The following is a 25349-nucleotide window of genomic DNA, read 5'->3' on the forward strand; positions in this document are numbered from 1 at the left end:
TGCTTTTTATCTGACTGGTGGCTCTTGTGCCCATGTCCTGCTGACACTCATGTATTATGCTTTACGGCTGGCCATTGTTGGTTAAGAAAACTAGTTTTCTTACTGAAAAGGCAGCTTAGACCAATGAGTTCTTTACCTCTGGGCTTGTGTTAAAACTTGCTGTAGAGATCTATAAACATACTTCAAAAAGTAGTTCATGGAACACATCTCAAATTTGAACCCTAGAATTTTGAAGAAATTTACTTTCCTTGGCATATGTTGTTCTTTAAACAAATTTTTATTCCTTGACAATACGGGGGAGAGGGAAGCATATTAATACCAATCATGGCATTTTTAGAAGACGGCCTTTTTACATGCTTTCTGTAACTATTTTTGTAAATAAAAGGTTCATCTACCAAGCAAAACCTAAATAAGCGAAACTCAAACGTTACGATACAAACAACCTAGATAATGGATTAAAGATTTGTACATTCAATTTAGGTTTTTGACACTTATAGTTGGATAAACAAGTTTATTTGTAAATTTAGTCAACATACATAATTGACCTAGAAACTTCAATAGAAGGATAAATTTAAAAACCACTTGAAGACCATCTCTATAAAGTGATTTTCCCAGAACCATATATATACCAGATGTAACCTAACTGGATGCCATCTTAACTGGCAGAGGTTCAATAAGCTGGAGCTGTGTGCCCCTCCCCCACCACAAGTTTACTCTAAGGGTTATTATAATACAAACTCCACAAGGAAAAGAACTTAGGTATTGTTTCCTCTTGGTAGAGAAACTCAACCTAGTTATGAGACCAACCACAACACAAAGAAAAGCTGCACTAACTAGTTCAGAATATTAGTAACAGATGATGCTGGTGTGAATAACTTGTAGTATTATATTCTAGAGCCCTTATAAATAAAATTCCCCCATTAGTGTTTGCATTATCAGCTAGAGGGTTAGTTAACACGTGGTAGAATGAGGACTTATGCAAGGTATAATAAGCAAAGCATTTTACTACTATAAAAACAAGCGCAGCCTAGTTAGGAGAAAACCAACTGGACTCTAAATTACACACACCTTAATGACAAGACTCCCCACCACATGTGAATGTAAAACATTTAATTTAAAAATGTTGACACTACAATATATAAAATAGCTATTATAAATGCACATAGTGTATTCTATAGCTGCCAGGTTTACTTTTTTTTTTTTTAAGGAAACTGTAAGTTACACTGTGGTTAAGACTTGTCTCTTCACCCTTGAAAAAGCCCACATTCTATCACAGTGATGCATGGTCAGACTTAACAGCCCCAATTGTTAAAACACTTGGATCAAGTCATAACCAGTTTTATTGCAAAAGGACCCTGTACACATTTATCAATTCTAGTACCTTAATATCTACCCAACAAGTCATTAACATACAGAAACATGCATCATGAGAAGCAAGAAGTATCACCCATCCCTTCTGCATATTAGCAACTTGTCACTCCTGAGCAACAGCGCTCATCACTGAGGTCTGTGAACAGTCACTTTTCGCATTCATCCTGAGTGAAAGATGGAATGACTTAAGTACAAATGCAACATATTATAAACAATTTCTTACAAAAAAAGTCACAAATTAAACCAAAGTATTTTACAGAATTTACTACAAAACACCATAAAAACTGCCTTCACTTAAGCTCTCTCTCCCCGTATCCGGCGAGCCAACTGGATGTCTTTGGGCATGATGGTGACTCTCTTAGCGTGGATGGCACACAGGTTAGTATCTTCAAACAAACCCACCAGGTACGCTTCGCTAGCTTCCTGTTGAGGACAAGAGACACACTATTAAACTCTTCGAGGAGAGGACCCAGCCGCGAGCCCGCCCGCCCCTACCAGGGCCTTTGTCGTCTTACCTGCAGCGCACCGATGGCGGCACTCTGGAACCTCAAGTCCGTTTTGAAATCCTGGGCGATCTCCCTCACCAATCTCTGGAAAGGCAGCTTCCGGATCAGAAGCTCGGTCGATTTCTGGTAACGACGGATTTCTCGAAGCGCAACCGTCCCGGGCCTGTGCGAGCAGGAGGGTGTAAACGGACACCAGTTAACTGACAGCGCCGGCACCCTACCAAGCACCCGAGAATTCCCGCAGGCCCAGCGCCGCCGAGTCCTCGTTTCCCCTCGGCCTCGCCTACCTGTAGCGATGAGGCTTTTTCACCCCGCCGGTAGAGGGAGCGCTTTTCCTGGCAGCTTTGGTAGCCAGCTGTTTGCGGGGCGCTTTCCCACCAGTGGATTTACGAGCAGTCTGCTTGGTTCGAGCCATTTTCTTTCACCTAAGGAATACGTCCATTAGTGCCGAGGCCGCGGCATTCGCCTGGGAAGGGGGGCCGACAGGCCCGGAGCCCCTGCCTGGCCGCCCCCTCGCACCCCACACGCCGCGGCAGATGGCCGAGGCCGCCGCCGCCTCCTCCCCCTCCCCTAATGACTCAGGCTGCGAGGAGCAGCAGCCTCCCCTGGGAGGGGGGGCGCGGGGAGGAGTCACTTCTCCTCCTCGACGGGCGGAGTCCCGGCTGTCCGGAAACCCAGCGTCGGGACCTCTGAATCACCAGCGGGAAAGAGAGGGAGACGAGGTTCAGGAAAGAAGCCCCAAGGGAAAACCTCCCTGCCCCACACCCACTGCCAGCTGCCGAGCAGCCCGCACCAACCCGCACTCGGCCCTCAACGGCCGCGACCCGCGGCCATCAACGGCTGGCGGAGCCTCAAGGCACGAGTAAATCCATGAACACCTACCCAACGCCGAAGTCTTAGGCCGCTTATCCCGCTGCCGCGCCGCTTCTGCCGCCCAACGAAGAGCCGCAGTCGCAGAGGAAAACAAAGAAACTACTCCGACGAACGACCAAACCGCTCTGCTCCAAACCTCCCCCAATGTCTCCGTTTTTATACCCACGCTTCACGCTGCGTCTCTGCGTCACAGGGCCTTCATTTGCATACACCAACGACTTTTCCTATTGGCGGGAGCTTTCGCCGGCGCGTTGACATCCCCCGACACAAAGGCCGTGCTTCGGCCCCGTTCCCTGATTGGTGGATATCTAGGCCGCTGATTGGCTCTTAAAGTGGCCTAACTATTGGATGAAAGCAAAGAGAAATGGGCGAATCAGAGTTTAACACTAAACGGCTCTTCTGATTGGATAAAATGGAACTATGTTTGGATCCTTCCCTTGGTTCCAAAACTCTACAATAGAAAGTCAATGCAAATGAACTGCATTGGTCCCTATCAGGACTAAAGAGTCCGGATGGGCAAAAGCCCAATATTCTTTGCATCAAGCAATGCAATCAATGCAGGAGAGGTTACTTTAATGAAACTTTGGTAAACATTTTCCAGTGTAAAATAAAAATGTGTTCCCTGTGATTATTTACTTTTCATTAACATTTGGATAGTTTTAATTCGTTTTTTGTTGTTGTTGTTTTTCCCAAGTTTTATTCAAGAGAGCTCACACAAAATATATTAGATGAGTTTTAACTCGTTTCAAAATTTTGGTAGTTATGTATGCAGTGTAAATGAGAATTAGAATTTAGTAAATCAGGTTATATTACCAGGTATTTTATTTATCATGCATATACATTTGAACCAAAAAGCAGTTCTTTTGTCTGGTAGGGTGGGGAGGGGTAAATAATAGCTACAAAGTAACAGATGCCATATAAATAATTTTATAAGTACCATTTTGTATGTTCTTAGGCCATCACAAAATGCTTTGTGATTTCACTATGCTTCGAGTTAAGCAAATAGTCACATACCAAGCAACATGTTTTTGAATTATGTAATTCAACTGAATGAAACGACTACAGCCAAAATGGGAATAGTCCTATGACAGCATTTTCATGTCCATAAAGAGTAAAGGAAAGACAATTACATTTAATATGTGCCTTTGTGTTTAACGGTATATCCTGGAGGTACTACTGAAGAAACAGGACAAATATATAAAAATGGTAATCCCTATCCTTGCCTAAATAAAGGTCTTGGGTGAGTTGGAATATTCGATACTCTAGTGACTCAGGTATATAAAATACCAAAACAGGCTTAAGGTTAAGACCAGCCAAACAAAGCTCAGAAATTGAAATAAAGCCTTGGACATTCTACTCCATAGTTCTTTCTCTGGATTCACTGAATATTTTAAATTATTAAAATCTTTTTATTTTAGCAAAACCAATTACATATAGATTTCAACTCAGAAAATTATTACACCTAAGTATAAATACCTAAAAAATTTACATGTGACATCAAGTCTTCTCTCAGTATCAGTAGTTAGTAAAAAATGCACAATTTGAAAAAGCAGCTACAGCGTTGGCCCAATCTCTAGTACCAAATTACTCTATTTCAGCTCTTTCGATCATAACACACAATATGTATTAATGATCATATATTTAAACTTTTAGGTGATAATTTAATCAACTTTAATTTCTGCCTCCTTAGAGTTTAGGTTAGGGTAAAGATTAAGCTTTCTAGTTCACTCATGCCATGCTGAGAAGAGAAACCAAGATGGAAGTTCTTGCCCTGTTCTCAAAACCTGTGAAAAGTGAAGAAACAAGGCACTGCTTACATCCCGCATAGGAGACTGTCAAGTACTCTGGATGTAACCAGAAAAAAATACCATCATCTTTTTTCCACTGTTCAAATGGCCTGGAGAAGGAATGGGCTCCTTGAAACACCCCCTTTGTGTTCTAAGGCTTTTCTAGGAGATCCTGAACTTTGTCTGTCCCATGCTTCCTAGAAGAGAGACAGTTGAGTTATTTTTTTCTGTTTTGCTAATTATTAGAGAGGAACTAAAACTGCTCCAAGAGAAACTATGTAGGATTTACATTCACCCATTTAAGTACAATTCGTGACTGCTCTTACCAGGCAGTCATACAGGTTAGTTTTTCTTTGTCCTATAAATTGGTGCAGGAAAGGAAAAGCAACAGTAGGAAATGAAGAACTGCAAATGTTTATACAATCTAAACCATGCAGAATGTGATGTAGGCTACTGTCCTAGTTCCTATTCTGTCACAGACTTGCTGAGTAACTGTACAAGTTACTTAACCTCTCTGAGTTTCGTTTCCCTCTTTTGTCAATTAAGCAGTTTCGATGACATCATCTCCCAATTCTACTAGTACACACTTAATTCTGAAGCTCATGATATACACTTATTTAAAATTTAGCACTATGAACTATGTATCTTCATTCAGATCACAGTCCAGTATTTTGGGTTGAACATATAAGCCAATTATTTGGATTTAATAATACGATCAAAATAATACACTGCAACTTTTGTCTTTTTCTAATTTTTCATCTTCCAGTGCCCCTAGTGGTTAAACATTTGGACTGTCTGAAAAATACAAATTTCTTAACTTTGTAGGCTATTTTGGCTTCTGATGTAAGGTTACTGGGAACTAAATAAAATAAGTATCATTCTTAAACATGAACAATTTTCCATTCACCCCATACTCCCTCACTCAGGAAGTTATTTGGAATGTGTTTCTTTAATGAGATGATCGCTATTTAACATAATCCCATTTAATAAAATACAAATCAGTCTTAAAAACAACGGACTTAAATAGATTAAACATGGAAAACAAAGTTAAATGGCAAACGTTAAAATATGAAGAACTTTGTAAAGCTCACAGAGTCAAATGCCTAGGTCTGGGGGAACTGGCTTATTTTACAAAGGCCACAAAGTGAAAAACAGCCCCACTGGTGGGAAGCTGGTAGGGGTGATACTTTTCCAAACAGAAAGGGTGCCGTTCAGAGCAGGAAACTGGAGTGAATTATAAATCGCGCCACCTACTCAAACGCAGACCCTTCCTCTGGACACTATGTGATGCCTCTCAACACCTCTGCAACCTGCCAGTGTACCTGAGACTATTCTAGACGGAGATTAAATTCGTCCTTGGCCCCTAATGTACTGGAAACAAGTTGGTCAGGCCAGGTGTCGAGTTGAGAAGAGAACCAAATCGTGGAGTTCCAGGTTTCAGGGTTCTTAAAGGTTTAGGGAGCGCCCCAGCAAAGACGCGGGAACAGAGTATTGTGTCGTGTAGCTCTTCTTTAGCAAAGCTTTCTCAAGCTGACTTCCAGCAGGCACTTTCCTTCATGTCTCTGAGGCTAGTCCCACTGCAGGAATAAGGAGGATGCTGGCGCATTCCAGGTGCCTGCAGCACAAAGACCCAGAGCCAGGATCGGGCGATACAGATACTTAAGCACTGCTCGGGGCCGGCATCGGAACCGAGCCCAAGCTATACCAAGTCTGGAGGCGAGGTAATTATTACACTGTTGGCAGTAAAATTATACTTGGAACTGTTTCACAGAAGTCGTCAAGGCCTACCTAGCTCTGGGCCCCATCTACTCCAGGGGCTCCAGTTTCAAGGAAAGGTACCTCTACGAGACTGAAACGCGTTGGTAAAAAAAGAAACGCAGCCGGACTGCAATTCCCAGAAGCCGTCGCGGGTCCTCAGCATCCGGGACATCGTCTGCAACGATCCCTGGGCATTGTGGTCCGTTCCTTTGGCAGCAACCCTCTGCCGACGGTAAAATTCCAGCCGAACCGGGGACCACAACTCCCAGCAACCCTTGCTGCCGTGCGGGGGGTCTTCACGTTCTCGTGGCGCGGCGCAGGCGCACTGGGTCCTCGGCGCGGACCGCGCAGACTGAATAATAAAAGGGGAGCGGCGAAGAGGCAGGAAGACAGGACCATGTCGAAGGGCCCCGGGCCCGGCGGCTCCGCAGCTTCCTCGGCGCCCCCGGCCGCTACCGCTCAGGTGCTGCAGGCACAGCCCGAGAAACCGCAGCACTACACGTACGTAGAGCCCCCCCCGCCGCGCGCGCACGCCTGACGTCAGCGGCCAGCGTGAGTCACGCGCGCAGTGAGAGCGCGAGGCGGCTTCTCCCTCCCCCCCTTTTTCCTCCGGCCCGGCCCAGACCGGTTCCAACCTGCTGGGGCCGGTCCCGACTGCTTTCAACTGCCACCCGTTTCTGGTCGGGTGGTGAGGCGGGAAACGCGGTCCCGGCCGCCGAGTGGGGAAGGGAGGCGTGCGGAGTGCACACATCCTAGGCCAGGGCTTCAAGGCCTAACTGTCCTCAGATCACAAACCACAGTACCAGGCTCTTGCGGGGCGATCAGCAGCCCCAGACACGACCAGGAGGAGCTCGCCCCACAACCACCTGTGAACGACGTTCAGCGTGAGGTCTAGTACGTGCCTCCCTGAACTGTGCCCAGGGGGCCTTTTGTGTCCCGAAGGCCCGTATGTTGTCCCCGGAGGCTCCTCGCGCTTCAGTCACCTAAAGTGTCGCCCCAGCCCGACTCGGGGACCCTGAGCAGGATGGACTCAGTCTGTCCTCAGGCCCCACGTAAATGTGGTGTCGGAGCGCGAGCTCCAAAGGCGGACACTAGGAGAATCCATGACGGTGGAAAACCACTTCCTGGGAATCTATTTGTGTCTAAGCGCCTCGGTCTTGTTTCTCTCCGATTCCTTTCAAGGCACATGAAGCAATTACCTGGTGCTGGGTGCTTTGGGAGAAAGGCCCGGGGAAAGAGGCGGGCCCTCCTGTTAAGGAAGGTGTTGGTTTCCATTTCCCCTGATGCCCCTTGAGTGCCTCGCATCCCCATGGGTCCCCGAGTGATGTGCATGTTTAGGAAGATGCCCACGTGACCTCCGGCTTGCCGGAGATGGGGACCCTAGTGGGGACGAACAACTAAGAACCACACGGTTCCGCTGGAGTGGAAGGCATTGAGAGGAGACGAGGGGGAGCTCCTGTCGGCCACCCACGGGAGCCAGACCCACTGGGAAACCGCCCTGGGACTGGGCAGCCTGTTTGGGGCGACGTATTGGTGTCTTTGTGAGGTTCTCTGCTATTGGTAGAAATGATTTGAAGCCTTTTCTCGACTCCAGTCAGACTCGTGTTCACCCGCGGGTCCTTCCGTCCCGGAGTCCTTTCTGCCATCCTCCCATGGTTTTGGTGACATGGTCTTACCTCAGCGGATACTTATCAGTTGAATGGTGCCGTCCAGCAACAGGGTGGCCTTGATTTGGAAATCTGCAAACCTCGCATCATTAGAACTAATGTACAATCTCTGGTTGCTCGGGTGCCGTTTCTCAGGAAAATACCTGTAACATTTTGAGGAATGTGAGTCTCAGTTTCAGCAACCTCTGTTTCTATCTTGTGGTGTCATTGAGTATATTACTGAGTCTGTATCAGAAAGGCTCGCTGATCGTTGTGGAAATGAGAGATGAAAAGGCAACAACTGTGTAAATGTCAGTATCTGAGTCTTTGTCCACTTGACGCTCATTTGTTGAAAATCTGTCCTTTCATTCCTTAAGGCGTGAGTGTAAAATAACTAGTCTTGGCTCCTTGAGATGGCTCATCTAGGTTTGATTGGGTAGTTGGAAGTTGTAGGTGCTCCCATCTCTTCATTTTCTGTTATCTTTTCATTTGTGTGTGTGTGTGTATTGATGTTAATATCTCCAAAAATCAGAGATAGAAATCAGTTGTCTTCCTTGGTAGATTTATGGGCGTTCAGAAGCTGTGATGAGTTGGAAAACTTCATTCCCTTGTCATCTCAGGTCTGAGGAGCAGGGAGCGTGAGGGCACATGATGGCACCAGTACACCTGTTGGCTCTGATTTTTTTTTTTTTTAAGGTGAACCCATTTATTGCTTTTGGGAGTTAGGAGACAAGAGCATTTTAGTGATGATTTCAATATTTGCTATACAATTTTGAGCTTCCCAGCATTTTTTCATTCTTCCTTGCAGCATGAATGTTCAGAATTTGTTCCAATTTGAATATTGCCTCGTCTATTGTATTGATCCCATTGTTGAATACAGATGCAGACCTCCTTGTTTTGAATATTTGTATTTTTTTACCTGTCAAGATTTTTTTTATCTTTTAAAACTGTCTTAGACATTAATTACATTAATTTTGTGGGGTTTTTTGTGGCCGATATTATTTGAGAGTTATGTGACATGCAATAATCTTTGCAATAATCTGGAAGAAATTTGCATTACAGTTGTCCCACGTATAATGGCAGATAATCTTGGCAAACAGTTGAATCCACCAGAAGCAAAAATTGCCTTCCTCTTGTATGCTTGCCTTCTTCCCTTTGTTCTTGTCCCACAACTAAAGGCCTAGAGTTTGAGCCCTCCTTGTCCTAAACCAAGAGGATTATCCATAACGTAGTTTGAAGTATAATTATTTTGTTGGTATTTTTCTTCTAATCTCTTGAATGATCTAGATTTAAGGGAAACTTTGAAATAATCCTTTCAGCAGGCACTTATGCTAGACCTGAGGAATCTGACCCTGAAAACAATTATATCAGAATTTCCTCTGTTGAACAGCTCCAAGTACGTGATTAGCACTCTAAAATGACAATGTACATGTATTAGTACTCTTCCAACACAAGAACCATGTGACCTCTTGCTAGGTACTTTGTCTTTTTATTTGACAAAGACTAAATTTCATCCAGCTTTATTCAGAACAAGTCAATCATATATACTAAAGAGTTTTATAAAAATTTAAGAATGGGAAATTTTGGAGCGATTGCATTCTGAAATATATCTACACATTTAGCTAACTTTGGGCTTTTTGTTGTATAACAATTATGTTATTATTTTGACCCTATAAGAACCTCAAAAACATTAAATCATTTTTGGATTCCTTCACCTGCAGTTTATTCTCAAACTTCTTAATGTCCTTGTATTAAAGGAAAATGAAATCCTAGTTTAGTGAAGGTTTCTTGGAGTTTTCTAGCCACTGGGTGGTTTCTTATAAGAAGACAGAGGATAAATGCTTTATAGTGTCATTTTAATTTAAGACTCTTTCCTGGACATCTTTAAGCAAGGATAATGTAACAGTACTTCCATAGATAACAATTTTGAGGCAAATTTGTTAGTTTATACATAATAGAAATGTCATGAACTTAACTTGGTTGCATCTAATTGTGTTTTAGAAAATCCAGGAGATGAACATGTATTTAAATTATTGTTGCAGTAAAATTGTAAATACACTAATAGAGTACAACTCGTTACACAACAGAAGTTACTGGAAGCGTTGCTTAGCAACTTCAGCAAGAATGAGTTAAGTTACCAATAAACATTTCTGGATCTTGTTTACTTGTTTATCAAGTAGAACTAATTTCTTAACAGGACCAAAATTAAGAGCTCATTGTGGCCTTCAATCAAGCCCACAAAACCCCCATTAATAAGTGTTAAGTGCCCATGCTAAGGGTAGACTCAAGCTTAGTACCTAGTTGATATTTGCTATAATCTAAATTAATGATTAAAGTGAAGATTTGCTTAATGGTTAAGTTTTTTTGTTTTAATCCAGCTATGTTAGATACTAAAGAAGGCTTCCCCACAATCCATATGCATCTGCTTTGACTGGTGGTTTCTATCAACCTACAAAGACTGACTTATTGGTGAGGGCAGCTGGACAACTCTGAGATCAACTTAGAGAAATCCATCTTGGGCACACTCTATAAAGGAGCTCCTTCTCTGGAAATAGCACCCCAGATAAGTGCACAAAAGCAAGACACCCTCGTGGACCTACTTCCTCCCGCTTTCAACACCCTGATGCCTGAAGGTGAGGTCTCCTTCCTGTGTGTCTTAGAAGCCATGAGCTCACTTAGGTAAAAAGAGCCCTGCAACAGCCAGAGCACCACATATGCAGGCTTTCCTGCCAGCCCTTTGCCTAAAAGGTTATTTTTCTCATTAGGAGAGACTCTAGGTCAGAAGAGTGTTAAAAGTAAGGTTGCATTTATAGCTACATTACTTTAAATAGTGGACTGGTTTAGGATTATTTTCCCAAATGGGGCAATATTTGCTTAATGATTAAGTTTTTCGTTTGTTTTTTTTTTTTTTAATCCAGCTATACTTGATACTAAAGGAGGTTTTCGCACATGTACATCTTCTGTATTTTGAAATTGCAACTATGGACAGTTATGGCTAATCCTAGTAGATTGTCTTCCCTTCTTTTAACATCTTGGATGAATTTGGGGCACACTAATGTGTTATGTGAAGATGGATGTTGAATGTAAGTTTCTCTGCCATTCTTAGCCAATATATAAAAATTATATTAGCCTAATTGCTGAAAATGCCAAAAGTTTGGGTTCAGTGTCCTTCTGGGCAATGTAGCTTTCTTGTTTTCTTACTATGTAGATACCCTGTAGATTCACCCCAGCCAACCATCTTAAAATACCTGCCTGGGCAACAGCTATCTGTGGAGAAACTTTGGGTAAAATCAGTGCATATGATAATAGGTATGGGAGATATTTATGGTGTGATGGAAATGTTCTGGAATTAGTGATGATGGTTATACAACATGGTAAATATACTAAAAACATTGAAATGTATACTTTAAAATGGTCAATTTTTATGTTGTGTAAATTACATCTCAATTTTTTAAAGAAAAGGGTTGAAAAAAATCAGTGCCTATGAGTCTGTACTACTAGAGAGACCTTAGCGCATGTGGCCTCTCAGGGCTTGGCAGCATGGATCAGGCCGGGAAAGCCTGCAGTTGGTGAAAAGCTCCTTGGCACCCTTTCCCCAGCCTTCTCTGGGGCTTAGTCCCTGTGTATCCATTCTAGGGACCCGCCCGTGTTGTATGTCTCCGGAGATGCTTTTGAGATGAGTGAATACTCAGCAAGTTTGAGACTCCTAGTTGTTGGTAGTTGTACTTTAAATTGTCTCTGAATTGACAGCCATTATAAGGAACAAGCATATTTTTCCCAATGCCTTTGTAAAATGAATTGTGTTTACTTCCTAGGGTGGGTGGGAGGTAGAAGAGAAGGTTGCTGTTCTGCTAAAATGTAATCGATTCCATTCTTCGGATATTGTGATGATTGTTTTAATGTTCATATGGGCATTTAAAGACAGGCCATGTGTTTTAGACATTTAAAATGATGTCTGTCTATAATAATTTAGTTCAAGTAATCACAACAAACTTTTCATTTTTTCTCTATAAAATCCCTCAACTTTCACCCCTTTTTTCTTTGCCAGTGTGTAGAATTTGACAGCAGTATCAAGAGCTGAGGAGGAGGAGAAGATGGAAAGGAGTCTAGCGACTTAAAAAAATCTCATAGCGTTCTCTGTGAGGTGACCTTTTTCCTGTTGGTGGCTCAATTTATTTAGGAAATAAAGAAGATACTAAGGCCTGTGACAGTATCATCATGTCATATCTGAGCTTATTGAAATGTTTCCTCCGTTTCCTTTTTCTTTATATCACAGTTTGCTTTTTGTGTTCTCAAGTTGACTCATTTGTTTCCTACTAATATGTGAAACACCATATGGCCACCATAAGTCCTAACAAAATGATTTCTCCTGAAGAGGGGGAATGCCCATATCCCCACCTTCCTATGAAATTTTGGCCTATTCACAAAACTATCCCCATTGAAGAGAGGTAGTTACGCTTACTTAGAAAAGAAGAGGTTGGTAAAAACCCTTGGTGTGATATTTTATGACGTAAAAGTTTTGATAGTAGTTTTTATATCTAAGCTTTCATCAATTTTGGTAAGAACATTACTATATCTTTTTGATATCACTTTTAGTGCTAAGAGGTGCCAGGCATTTTTAGCCTGCCACTTTAGGATTTGTGTAAATCAAACCTATCCAAATGTAACAAATTAGAAACCCATACCTGCATTTTCTTTTTAAAGAAATGCTTGTATTTAAAAAAAAAAAAAACACCGAAAAACAAACTTAAATTGTATTGTTGAACCAAGAGTGCTTTGTAATAAATACATAAAATGAATATTAAATATCTGGTAGAACATGTTAAAGTTAACATTTACCTTTTTTATTTTTAGTAACTTATTTTGTGGTATTGTAATTATGGCCTGTCAAAGACTCCCTGACATATTTTGAACAGCTTCCAGAGTCACTTACTTGCTGCTACTCTTGTTTTCCCTTTAGCTCAATTAAGAAAAGCATAGTTAGCAGTCAGCAAGGTGTTTAAGAGCACTGACTCCAGGGCCAGGCTGTCTGGGTTAGAAGCCCAGCTCCGCCACTTACTAGCTGTGGGACCGTGAGCAAGTGACTTCCGTCTTTGTGTGTCACTTTCCCGAGGATATGGATAGTACCCGTCCCATGAGGTTTTTATGAGGATTAAGTGAGTTAATAGACTATATAAAGTGCTGAAAACGGTGCCTGGCACTTAGCACAGGGTGAGTACTGTTCTTCCCAGTATTTGAACAAAGCCCAAGTTCCTGCTTTCAGTTGCATTGCTGCTTCCTTCACCAGCCGTGATCAAATGCCTACTTGAGCTACATCCACACCACAGCAGATTCTTCAGCGCGTAGGGCACATGTGGGTCAGTATTGTCTTCAGAGCGCGCTCCTCTCTTCCTTGGCCATTTGCATTTTACTCCAGTCGCCATTCTTCATAGAGCCTCCATCAGAGCCAGGATATTACATGCTGGAGTTGGGCTCTAAATGGATCCACTCTCCCAGGGCCAACGACTTTGTTGTACAGAAAACAGTGTACAAAATAACACATCGATTTACATGTAATACTAAAATGTTTCATCAAATTGGAGGCCATCTGTGTACAGAAGAACTTTGACTCAAGTCAAAGTGTTACCTAATCCAGGGAGGAATGAAGCAGAGTTTCAGTGCTCCTCACAGATTCTCCAAAATCAGTGACCTGAGTGATGCCTCCGTGAACTTTCTGTCCTCGGTTTTATCAGTTCCAGGATCCTTAGGGCAAGGGGACAGTTACAGACAGAAGGAACCGGGGTCACATAGGATTACTTAGGCACCAACATTCGACCGTTCGTGACTCTCCATTAGTTCTTGAGGCCAGGACAGCTCCCAGGTGTCAGACCTCTCAGGGAAGAGGGGGCTGAAATCATTTGCCAGCGAGTGGCTCCCCCACCTTAAAGCAGTTGCTTACTTAAGTGCTTATAGCACTCGTAGTGTGGGTTCCTGTGTGTATGTGTGTTAGGATAGATTCATTATTATTTCGGAGGCTATACTGGCCTTACTATGTCTGCTCTTTGGCTAAAAGCCAATTATGGGATCAAGGCCTGCCTTAAAGATTCAGACACACTCAGAAATTCACTACATACTTACTTGCTTTCCTTTTCTGCCAGAATTTTCTAAGCCAGGACCACTTCAGAAGATTTGGAAGCCAGATCGCTATAGCTGTATGTCACTTTTTCAGAATTGTCCAAATATCTGCCAGCCACCAATTTTAGCTTTAATTTGGCCTTGTTTTTTTAAAAGTCATTGTTTGGGAACTCTCACTAGTGTGGTTATTACTACAGTGTTATATAGTTTCTGGGTTATGTTTGATGTCAAATCAGAATATGTATGTCCTTATAAACATTGAATTTAGAACTGCTAGAAGTTTACATAAAGCTCTTCAAAAATGAGAAAAGATTTTTAGCCAATTGTAAGAGATACACACACACACACACACTTTGATAAGTAATTTAGTATTCTTAATCTGCTTATCTGCTCTTATAATCTCCTTAAAGTTAAAAATATATTTTATTCTCAAACTTAAAAGTGAAGAGTCTTTGTAAGCCATGAAATACAAGCCCTCTGATTAAATTTCTTTTTAGGAGTTACGCATGGGGAAGGAAAGACACCAGTAGGGTTAAGGTGAATATGGAAAACAGTAGATTACAGATAAGTGTCATTAGAGCCTTTGGATCCTACAACATAATGGTCAACAATGACTGGGTTTTTTGGGGATTTTTTTTGTTTTTTTTTCCTTTGCTAGTTACAGAATCCTATCACATCGTAGTTAGATTTCAATAAAGACTAAGAACAGGACCACTTATTTTCATTTTAAGATTGTGTTTTCATGATAAAAAGTGTACACTGCTTGAAAAAAATGAAATTTAATTTTTATAAGATTAGCTGTAGTAAAGATGAATATTGGTGGTTATCACGAATATGGGCACATCTGTCATATCGCCAGATCTCTGCGCCCCTTGCGTGAGACCGATGAGCGGCAGGGTGCCCAGGAGTGGGTTTCTCCGCATGGCCCGTGACCCCCTGGCTCTGGGGCATCCAGGGTGAGTTTCTTCTGTTGGCTCAGTCTGTCGCCTCCTTTGGGGGCTCACATATTGCTCCTCACTGTGCATATGGGATTCATCTAGTCCTGAGCAAGCCTGGAGCTATAGTACCCTCTCTTCCTGGCGCTTCTCCAGAGGCCATCGTTGTCATGCCTGTTTGCCTTTTTATTCACATCTGACCATACTACGTGTGTCCAAATCAGTTTACAATCATAAAGAGGGTGACATTCTAATAACCAGCCACTTCACAAAAAGATTCACCACAGTTCACTTTTAACTTAGGGAACTCTCCTGCCTGATTAGCAACATACATCTTTCACATAATTTTGAATCAGGATAGGTTCCCTGTCAAGTTGCCATGAATATTGTGGATTCCTTTCCTAACAATTTTTTTAAAAATTCTAAAGGTAGTGAATCACAGTTATAGTAAAGAAAAATCAAAATAACCCCTAAAGTCAGTAATACTGGGTGTTTTTTTCTTCTGCATATAGTTGACCAACTTGTAGTTCAGCTACATATCCTTATATTTTTTTCTTTGACTTAATATATCTTCAGTTTGCCCAGCTTTTGCCAAGTAGTGACTGTAATACTTCTTAGTTGGAGGAAACAAACAATACGTGTCTAGTGATCTGCACACATTCTGAGCAGCAGTTACAGAGCAAGACATCCCACCTGTCAGCACGTGAGGCTGGAGACCTCAAATTGAGTGTTCCGGGTGAGGGACAAGGCTATGCAGACTGGGAGGAAGGTCGCTGGAGAAGTTACAGCTTGCTTGTTTTTTCTTTTTTTTTTTTTAACTTATTTAAGTGTTTTCTCAGGACCCATCAGCTCCAAGTCAAGTAGTTGTTTCAATCTAGTTGTGGAGGGTGCAGCTCACAGTGGGCCCTGTGGGAATTGAACCAGCAACCTTGTTAAGAGCACCGCGCTCGCTATCCGGCCGCCCCCAAGTTACTGCTTTCTTAATTGCCAGGAAAAGCATCCTAGTCAGAGATCAAAGTTCCTTCTCTGTTTTTCTGGATTCAAGTGCATAGCTGCTGTGCACCAGGCTAGCACCACTTGCTTTATGCTTTTTCTTTTTCTTTCAAGACAGACATGTCTTGAACACCTGCTACGAGCCGGCTCTGCAGGGGAACAAAAATGAATAGACATGGCTACTTACAAAGCAGTCAAAGTCAACTGTGGTAGGGGCCATACCAGCTGTATTCACACAGTGCAGTGGAGACATGGAAGAGGGGGCAATTAGCATCACTGGGCAGGGTCAGGGAACCCCCATGCAGAGAACAAGCCAGAAGGGTGATCAAGACACGGAGCAACATCAAAAATATGGAGGAGTGAGAGGAGGCTGTGGCATGTTTGGGAACACCAGCTCTGCAGAGCAGAGGTTGGCACACTACAGCCTCTGTGCCACATCTAGCCTGCCGCATGCTTTTGTATGGCCCCTGACCTAAGAAGGGTTTTACATTTTTAATTACTGAAAAAGAATGTCATGACACATGAAAGTTACAGAAAATTCAAATTTCAGCATCCATAAATAAAGCTTTATTGGAACCCATGCCCATTGATTTACATATTTCTATGGATGCTTTTACACTAACTGCAGAGTTCAGTAGTTGTGACAGGGACCCTACGTGGCACTGTCATCGCTATGCATTCCTGTTCAGTGCACTACAAATTGCAGTGACACAGTTATAACTTGGCAGTGTTTCCACTGCTCTCTGTATCAGAATACTACGATGTTTTATTCTTTATTACCAATACCAACTTATGTCAAAACGAGAGGAAGAGAAAAATGGACTTGGAATGTCATGTTTTTAGAGCTCAGGGGAGTGTGGATTATTTTGTTACCTAGTTAGATGGCAAAACTGTCTTTAAAAAGAAACTGCCAAAAGAATCCATCAACATTACCAGATTAAGCAGTCGTCACAGTATTCCCAACTCAGGAAGGCAGTAGTCAGAAGAATTAGAGAATTTTAAAGGTACAGTTTCATCAAAGCAGAATTTCTTCACAAAAATGAGGCTACAACTTGCAGTAAGTTTCTGAGTGGCTCATTTATTAGCTGAGCAATGAAAGCATTTACCGATACTGAATTAAATTTGTTGATTGCAGCAGCTGAAGAAATGTGTCCAGAGAAAGCAAACTTGTGTAAGAGTGTTAACCTTTTGGCAAGAACAATTACTCCAAATGTTGAAGTCTTTGGGAGCAACATCAGTAGTCAATTAAAAAACAAAGCAAATGACTTCGTGTGGTTTTCCTTAGCTCTTGATGAGTCAACAGACGCTACTGGTGCTGTCCAGTTGTCTATTGATGGAGTTGCTGCCATGTGTGAAGTGAAGGAAGAATTAGCCTCTGTGAATAGTCTGCTTAAAACTACAGCTGAGAATATGTTCCCCAAAAGTTATGGAAACACTGATTGAGGACAGCCTGAAGTATAATCTGCTACTATCTGTTCCAACTGATGAGTGAGAATATGTGTGGAGCAGGAAAGGATTTAATTGGACAAATTTACAAAGCTTAGGAAAACGTAAGGTGTTTAAAGTCATTGTATTAATCATCAGCAGGTACTTTGCAGAAGATGCTTGAGTCTATTATGTTACTGAACCATTAGGATCAGTGCTGAACTCCACTCCCTCTTGCGGACTAATCATCATATATTTCATGAATTTTTGTTAGAAATAGAAGCTGAATATTCTGTCCAACAGCAGTTTGGTGGCTTAGCAGTGGTAAAGTTTTCTTGTAATTTTTTGACTTGAGGGCTAAGCTTGAAACTTTTCTGAAGGAGAAGAGTCATTCTTGGCTATATCGAACAGTGAATGGCTTTGAAAATTAGCTTGTGCTGCAGACTTCATAGTGTGTCTCAATAAATTCACCCGAACATTACAAGACAAAACATCGCTTATATGCAAACCTTACATTGCCATAGTCATTTTGACAACTAATGTTGTTTGAATTATAAGTCATGTCAAACTACCTTACACACTTCCTATGCTGTCCAAAGTTAAAACAAAGGTTAAGTCTCCATATATATATATATATTTAAAATAAATTTCCTCCCCCATTTTTTAAAAGATTGCATTGGGGAAGGGGACCAGGACTTCACTGCGGAACAGTGTGTACTTCCAGGACTTTTTTTTTTTTTTCCAAGTCAAGTTGCTATCCCTCATCCCCAGCAGTGGAGGGTGCCGTTCAGCTTCAAGTTGTTGTCCCTTCAGTCTCAGCTGTGGAGGGCGCAGCTCAGCCCCAGGTCCAGTTGCCCTTGCTAGTTGCGGGGGGGCACAGCCCACCATCCCCTGAGGGAATCGAACCGGCAACCTTGTGGTTGAGAGCCCACTAGCCCATGCGGGAATCGAACCGGCAGCCCCCGGAGACAGGAGCACGGAGCTCCAACCGCCTGAGCCACCGGGCCGGCCCCATTCTTTTTTTTTTTTTAATTAATTTTTTTTATTTTTTATTGGGGAAAAGTGTGATTCCAAAACCCATCAGCTCCAAGTCGTTGTCCTTCAGTCTAGTTGTGGAGGGCGCAGCTCAGCTCCAAGTCCAGTTGCCATTTTCAATCTTAATTGCAGGGGGCACAGCCCACCATCCCATGTGGGAATTGAACCGGCAACCTTGTTAAGATCTCGAGCTCTAACCAACTGAGCCATCTGGCCGCCCAGGTCTCCATTCTTAACACACATTTACTGTGGATATGATTTCCAGACAGAAACTCCAATTCTAGCAGTAATTTTGCATCTTGATGGGAATGCAAAGGAAATTTGCATATTTCAAAATCCATTTACCTGTGCCACTAAGGGGTTTACACCAACCCTTCAAAGGGAAGTGGTTTAAAGGTCAATATCAAGATTCTTAAATGTCTTCGAAGAGACAAATATGCTCAAAGTCATGTTTGTGGAATGATAACTCTTTATTTGGCAGTACCTAGTTACGCATTTGTGAAAAGACATTTTCAAAGATTAAATACGTAAAATCTTATAGAATTAGCATTAACAGATGGACATTTGTAATTTTGATGAAAGGGAACCTCAACCTGGCAAATGTTATCCCCCACAAATCCATTCTTAGTAGTAGACCTGTATTACCAAAAATTGTAGCCAATTATTATATTTGGAATTTCATCAATAAAAGCTTTGTGGAAATTTGTTTTCTCTCTTGTTATGTAAGTACCTACATAAAATAGCCTCAATCTGGTCTCTTGGCCCTCAAAATCGAAAATACTTAGTTTGCTGACCCTGCTCTACGATTTATGTTGGGGAGGAGAGCAGGTCAGGGGCAGCAGTCAGTGAGGCCCTGCTAAACACTTCTAGAAGCAGTGGGGAACTAGATACTGATTAGCATCAGCTTCTTCATCCCCATTGCCTCTAAACTTACATAGTTTTTCTGTCAGGCAGTCTCTCATACTTTTCTGTTTATTCAGGTTGTTCAAATTCTTACAGTCCTCCCCAGAAGAGAATGAATCAGCCAAACTGACAAATCTGTTAAGTGAGATAATTTGGAATAGGATTTACAGTTTAGCTGGGAATTGAGCTGGTAGCCGCTGAGCACTAGATTTAACACCTTGTGAGTGATGTAATTGACTGCATTGTTAACCCTTTCTGTGTCATCACTGTTGGCTTAGTGGGGCAAGTGATTGAATTTAGATTTCAAGTCTGATTTTTGCTGCATTTTAGAATTTTGGAAAATAAAGATAATCCAATAAATGTTGAAAGTATAACTTGATTTTTAAAAACTGGATACGCGTATTTGATTTTAAAAGTTTTTAGAGAAAAGTATTCATCGTTTTGTAAAGCAGTTTTGCAGTATGATACATTTTGATGCTGTCCTTGTAAAAATACTGGGAGAAAATTTATCAAAAGGCTAATAACATTATTAGTGGTGGTATGAAGGGTGATTTTGTCCTTTTTCCCATTTTCAAATTTTTTTTTGTAAGTGGGTGTGTTACTTTCATAATCATGTTTTACATTTATAAATAAACCATTAATAGGATAATTCATTTGATGTCCTACCTAAAAGGGAGTGAGACATGGTTTTGATTTAAAGTCTTGCCCCAGTGGGGCAAGAATGAAGAGCTGCCCCTCAGTCAAGGTGAAGCTCTGACCAATTGCCGTGTCCCTCGAAGCTTTGCCCAGCACTTCTACTGGTCCAAGGTGTGGCTTCTCCGACAGATCATATTTGCTCAGGGCCCGAGTGGTTTCTTGACTCAGCCTGGCCACAACAGGTCACTGAGGCTTTTACTTTTCAGTGGAAGTATTCCTAGGAGAAGGGAATGTGAAGAATTTAGTCCTATAGCCCTGTGCCCTCCCCAGATCTTGGAGAGGATAGTTGTGAGTCTTCCCTCCTGGGTTAGACCCCAGGACTTCTTGGGTTTCCTGAGACCAAGTGGAAGTGAACAGTGAATCTCAACCCAATATTTAGTTTCTTCGATCTTGTTCTTTCAAACCTTTAAAATGGAAAGATGGATTGGAGCTTAATGGAGACAGTTGTGCATTTCCATCAAAGACTTAACGTTTCATTTCAACCCATGAAAATAGAAACAAGTGATTTCTAAGCGGTGGTCTCCCTGCTTCTGGGCACTGCATTGCTGGTTTGCACAGATTGGTGTGGGAAAGGGAGAAGAGAAATTCTAACCAAACATTTTGGTTCCTAGGTAGTGAATGGTAAGTTCCATTAATGACTTGAGCAAAAGTTAGAAATTTCTCATCTGCTTATAGTTGAGTGTGGGCTCTGCCTGCCTAGATAGGGCCATTTGTCTCCTCTCATGAGGGGCTTTTCCGCAGGACGGTCTGCCATATCTGCTGAGTTACAAGTTTTCTGCGCTGTGGTGCTTTTTGCAAGGGAATAGAATTTGGCTTTCAGCTATCAGTGCTCTGCCTGCTGGCAGCATCATGAAACTATTGTTTTGTGGACTTTGCCCTTTCTGTGATGCTTTCATTTCTTGTTATAGTCATTCAGCAAACTTTGTCACTGTACTGAGTTCTTACCCGCTTGCCATCAAGGACTTTATAAATCTAGTAGTAGAGAAAAATGTACACATTATTGATATGCAATGCAGGCGGTAAGAAATGTCTAGAGAAAGTGCTGTAAAGACTTAGAAATGATAACTTTTAGCTGGGGATAAAAGGGCAGGAGGGGAAGGAAGAGGTCAAGGAAGGCTTCATGGAGGTGGTGGCATCAAAAGACTCATTATCATTGAATTCAGCCTTGAAAGATTTCTACAAGTAAGGAAGGGCACATGAGCAAAGGTAGGGAGGGAAGTTAAAGCTCTGTTTGCAAGACACCAAGGACTCCAGTTTTACTGGCTGGAATGGAAAGGAATCCAGGGAAATGAGGCTGGAAAAGTGCACTGGGCCTGATGTGTAGGGCCTGGAATGCCACACCGAATAGTTGGTGCTTATCAGTGGCTACTGGAGGAAGCTAAAGCCTTTTAAGAAAGTGAGAATTGGGTTTAGGAAGAATAGTGAGCACTGTGCAGCATGAACCAGACAGGGGAGAGGCCGGAAACAAGATCAGTTTATCAAAAGGAACCATGTCGCTGACCCGTGGCAGTGGGAATGGAAATGAACTCAAAAGGGGGTAATTTGTTGCCTACGTGTCTGGCCTTTTCTGTGGCACCGCTGCCATCGCATGTGGCACTATGGACATGGCTCCTCCAAGGAAGCTGGCTCGCCAGGATTTCTCTTTCTCCAAGAGGACAGACTGCAAAGTCAGGATGACCACATCCCAGAGTTCTCCTGACTGCCTCCTTCCTGGGTTTTCCCTGAGGCCCTGACGCCAAGCAGACAGGCACCGCTCTTAGGGTTGCCATACTTAGCAGATAAAAACACAGGATGCCAGTTAGATTGGAATTTCAGATAAATCATGAATAACATTTTAGTGTAAGTATGTCCCATGGAATCTTTGGTTTATCTGAAGTTCTAGTTTACCTGGATGTCCTATATTTAATGACAATCCTAACTACTCATTCTGCTCCTGAGTTTAGCTTCCTGCTCTCCCAATTTCCCACCTGTTACCTCCTGAGTGAGTCCCCTAGTGGGTCCAGAGTCAGGTAGAGCGTGTGCTGCCTAGGAGAGATCAGCGTAGTTTGGGGGATGGCTGTCCCAGCTCAGTGCCAGGGTTTGGTACTTGGCCTGAGGTGCATCTTTCTGTCTAAGCAGGCAGAAGGTGACAGGAATAAAGACCTTGTGTTCCAATGCCAAAGGGGACAGGAGAGCATCGGGCTGGAGGGAAGCTTTCCGGTTTGCACCTAGTGTCTCAGAATGCACCTGGGGCCTGGACATGATATCCCTGAAATGTGGTTGCTCCTACATGTCATTTCATCCTCGTTTCCACTTTCCAGTTCCTCTCCTACCGCACTCATCCCACAAAGGTACTTGGAGCTCTTCACCCAGACGTACTGTTTCGAAGGTCCTACTGTTCCCTTTACCTCAAATACTGTTCCTGCATTATTCACCCCCAGCACCTCCTTTTCCTTTTCCTCTTCCTCTGCCCCAGCCTGGGTCAAGGATCCTTACTCTGGGTTCCCAAAGAACCCTGAGCAAAACTCCCTCATAACTTTTTCCACACTTGATTGATTCTACCTGCTACTGGTGTCTCCAGGGAAATAGGGGCTTTCTCAGGACAAGGACGTGCTTCGTTAGTGTCCTCAGTGCCCACCACCATGCCTGCACCTAGTAGGTGCTCAATAAATACGTGCTAAATGAACAGCAGGACTCTATTTGGAAGCTTCACTGCCCCTAAAAACCCCATTTGTGTCCTTCGGGGAGCACCCAGCTCCAGCCCCCGCCCAGTCCGCACACCTGGACACTTCACAATTCAAGGCTGGGAGGGTTTTTCGGCACATTTTAGCATAAAATAAAACCTCTGTGGAAAGTCTCAGCCCTGGACTTACCTGTCCCCCACCTTCCATATTCCCAGACTAGTAAGGCCCTGAGTGTCCTGGCATGAGCCAAAGACCTGGGCTGGACCCTCTCGCCTTTGCACCATGTCCTCCCGCTCCAGGAGCTGCTCTGCGCCTGGATAGTTGTTTCATGTCAAGTTGTTGCTCCTTCCACACTTGCTTCTGTGCTTTCCAGGACCATCGTTCTCCCCTCTGACATTAAAGGCCCTCTATCAAGCCGTTCGTTGCCTGTGTTGTTAGGGCATAAGAGAATGAATAAAGAGAACTGTGTTGTCTGCCTGGGGGGGGGGAGAGGTGGGATCAAATCTAAGGAACCCTCCACTTGGACACACAGAGTGAACAAAAACAGATGGATGGTAGTTTTATAAGGGGTTAGTGGGTCTGGGGCCCTCCATGGGTGGTGCATGGGAGAGGAGCTTTGAGGGTGCCTTAGCTATCAACATGCAAAAGAGAGAAGAAGCCTGGAAGGAGGCCAAAAGGACAGAGTCCCCAAACCCCCAGGTTAGTCAGGATGTAAAGAGCCCCAACTGCTGCAGGTCCTCATTTGTGAGACAATTGGGGGCAGGCCAGGCTGACAGGGAGTCTCAGATGCTTCCAATATGAGCTGCTTCCCAGACACCTGGGTGGTGCTACCGTGTTTCTCTGAAAATAAGACCAAGCCGGAACATCAGCTCTAATGTGTCTTTTGGAGCAAAAATTAATATAAGACCTGGTCTTATTTTACTCTAAGACCGGGTCTTTTAATATCATATCATATCATACCGCATCTTATATTGATTTTTGCTCCAAAAGACTCATTAGAACTCATTGTTCGGCTACGTCTTATTTGTGGGGAAACACGGTAGGAACTGTCTCTGGGAGGAGGTAGGCAGACAGGACAGTAGTCACCTGAGTCAGCAGTACAGAGGGACGCCTTGTGACCTGGGCTTTTGGCTCCAAAGCAGCAGCCTCCCTGGCCCTCAGCCTGGAGCCCCAGCCCTGCTCCTGGGACAGGTGAGGCCTGCAGGAATTGGCAGGCAGGTCTGGGCAGCAGAGAACCCTGCAGGAAGTTGGAGGCTACTCATGCTCTCATTTGCAGCTTCCTGCCTGGGAAACCTCAGGGAGGGCTCAGAGAACCAAGCCGCTGCTGATGCCTTCCCCTGGTCACATGGCAGACAGCCAACCGCTGAGGGTTCCAGCCCTTCAGGCTGGCTTAGGTCCAGTGTAAGCTCTGGGCCTCTTCCGGTGTCCCAGTGAAACTAGCACCCCACAGTAGGGCCCTTGGGGGATGTGGTGGCTCCCTTCTTGCTGGGAAGCGAGGGGTTTCACTCTCCACTCCTGGCCCACCCTGCACGGGGGCTCTCCCTGCAGGTACCTGAAGGAGTTCCGCACGGAGCAGTGCCCGCTCTTCGTGCAACACAAATGCACACAGCACCGGCCCTACACCTGCTTCCACTGGCACTTTGTGAACCAGCGACGCCGCCGGTCCATCCGTCGTCGGGACGGCACGTTCAACTACAGCCCCGACGTCTATTGTACCAAGTACGACGAGGCCACAGGCCTGTGCCCGGAGGGCGACGAGTGAGTGCCCCCAGCCTGCCCTCAGAGGAGCCCCATGTCTTCTGGGTCAGGTGCCCTCAGAATAGACCAGGCAGAGTCTGAGAAGCCAGCGCCGGGCTGCTTTTGGGGGACTGCTGCAGCCTGGCCCGCCTTCCTATGGCCTGGCCCTGCGTCTGGGGGAGGTGCCCTCTCCTTTCACCACTTTTGGGAAACCCTACACAGGCCTGTCTTCTGCTAAGCCTAAGGGCCACATCTGAACCAAAGTGGCTCCTTGGTCCCCTGCAGGTCACAAGAACCCTTTCTACAGCCCGCCACCACCCACTCCATCTCATGCAGTCCCCGGCAAGGCTGGCTGTTTAGAGACACAGAGCCACTCCAGTTGCTCACTTTGCTGACCCTAAATATTTTATCACAACACTCTGTAAAGAGATGGCACAACACAACCAGGGAGGTGGCAAACCTGGGAACATCACTGAGAGGGGACATTCATTAACCCTGCTTGTCATGTGGTTAAGCCTTGCAGAGATGGTGCTGGGAGGCGCTGCTGGGCTTCTATGGGCCTGAGTCACTGAACCACCCATCACCAGCACCCCACTTTCAGAGGTCAAGGCTTGCTGACCCCTCCCCCAGCCTAATGAGGCACTCAAGGCAGGAGACCTTTTGTCTCTCCTAGAAGCCCTGATCTGGGCAGCATTTGTTACCCCAGGAGTGCTCCCCTCTGGAGCTTCTCCTCAGGATGGCCCGCGGCCCTGGCTGAGTGTCCTTTGAGAGGACTTAGCAGGCTGCTGTGGGAATGCCGGGCCCTGTTGGCCCCCCTCAGGCCACAGCACCCAACTGGCTATAGCAGGTGGTTCTACCTCAGCAAGGCTCTTCACTGCTTGCCTCCCCTTGACCCACCATCAGGGCA

At 43.9% G+C, this 25349-nt stretch overlaps 2 protein-coding genes and 1 long non-coding RNA gene across 8 annotated transcripts in view; 2 read left to right on the plus strand and 1 right to left on the minus strand.

Moving 5' to 3' along the window:
• Positions 1-497: 497 nt before the first annotated feature.
• H3-3B (H3.3 histone B) lies at positions 498-3049 on the minus strand. 4 transcript variants are annotated; one of them, XM_081027969.1, is made up of 5 exons: positions 2760-2887; positions 2165-2302; positions 1887-2040; positions 1666-1794; positions 498-1535 (listed from the first exon to the last, which is right to left on the minus strand). In XM_081027969.1, the coding sequence occupies exons 2-4, from the start codon at positions 2290-2292 to the stop codon at positions 1666-1668; spliced, it is 411 nt and encodes a 136-aa protein (XP_080884095.1). In that variant the 5' UTR covers positions 2293-2302; positions 2760-2887; the 3' UTR covers positions 498-1535. The 4 variants fall into 4 exon arrangements, with proteins under 4 accessions (XP_080884095.1, XP_080884096.1, XP_080884093.1 ...); XM_081027970.1 differs by having other exon boundaries at positions 2165-2566; positions 2760-2882; XM_081027967.1 differs by having other exon boundaries at positions 498-1794; positions 2760-3049.
• Positions 3050-5479: 2430 nt separating this feature from the next.
• Positions 5480-25349, plus strand: part of UNK (unk zinc finger) — a 32766-nt gene continuing 12896 nt past the window's right edge. For all 3 annotated transcript variants that reach the window (XM_081028679.1, XM_081028678.1, XM_081028680.1), the window contains exons 1-2: positions 5480-6796; positions 24254-24463. In XM_081028679.1, the coding sequence (XP_080884805.1) occupies positions 6693-6796; positions 24254-24463 (314 nt within the window). In that variant the 5' untranslated portion in view covers positions 5480-6692. The remainder of the gene's footprint in view (positions 6797-24253; positions 24464-25349) is intronic.
• LOC308488683 lies at positions 10320-12659 on the plus strand. The gene is made up of 3 exons (XR_013991925.1): positions 10320-10574; positions 10860-11024; positions 11990-12659. It is a non-coding gene; the product is annotated as an uncharacterized lncRNA (long non-coding RNA).

This window comes from Rhinolophus hipposideros (assembly GCF_964194185.1).
Source record: "Rhinolophus hipposideros genome assembly, chromosome: 20".
NCBI lineage: Eukaryota > Metazoa > Chordata > Mammalia > Chiroptera > Rhinolophidae > Rhinolophus > Rhinolophus hipposideros.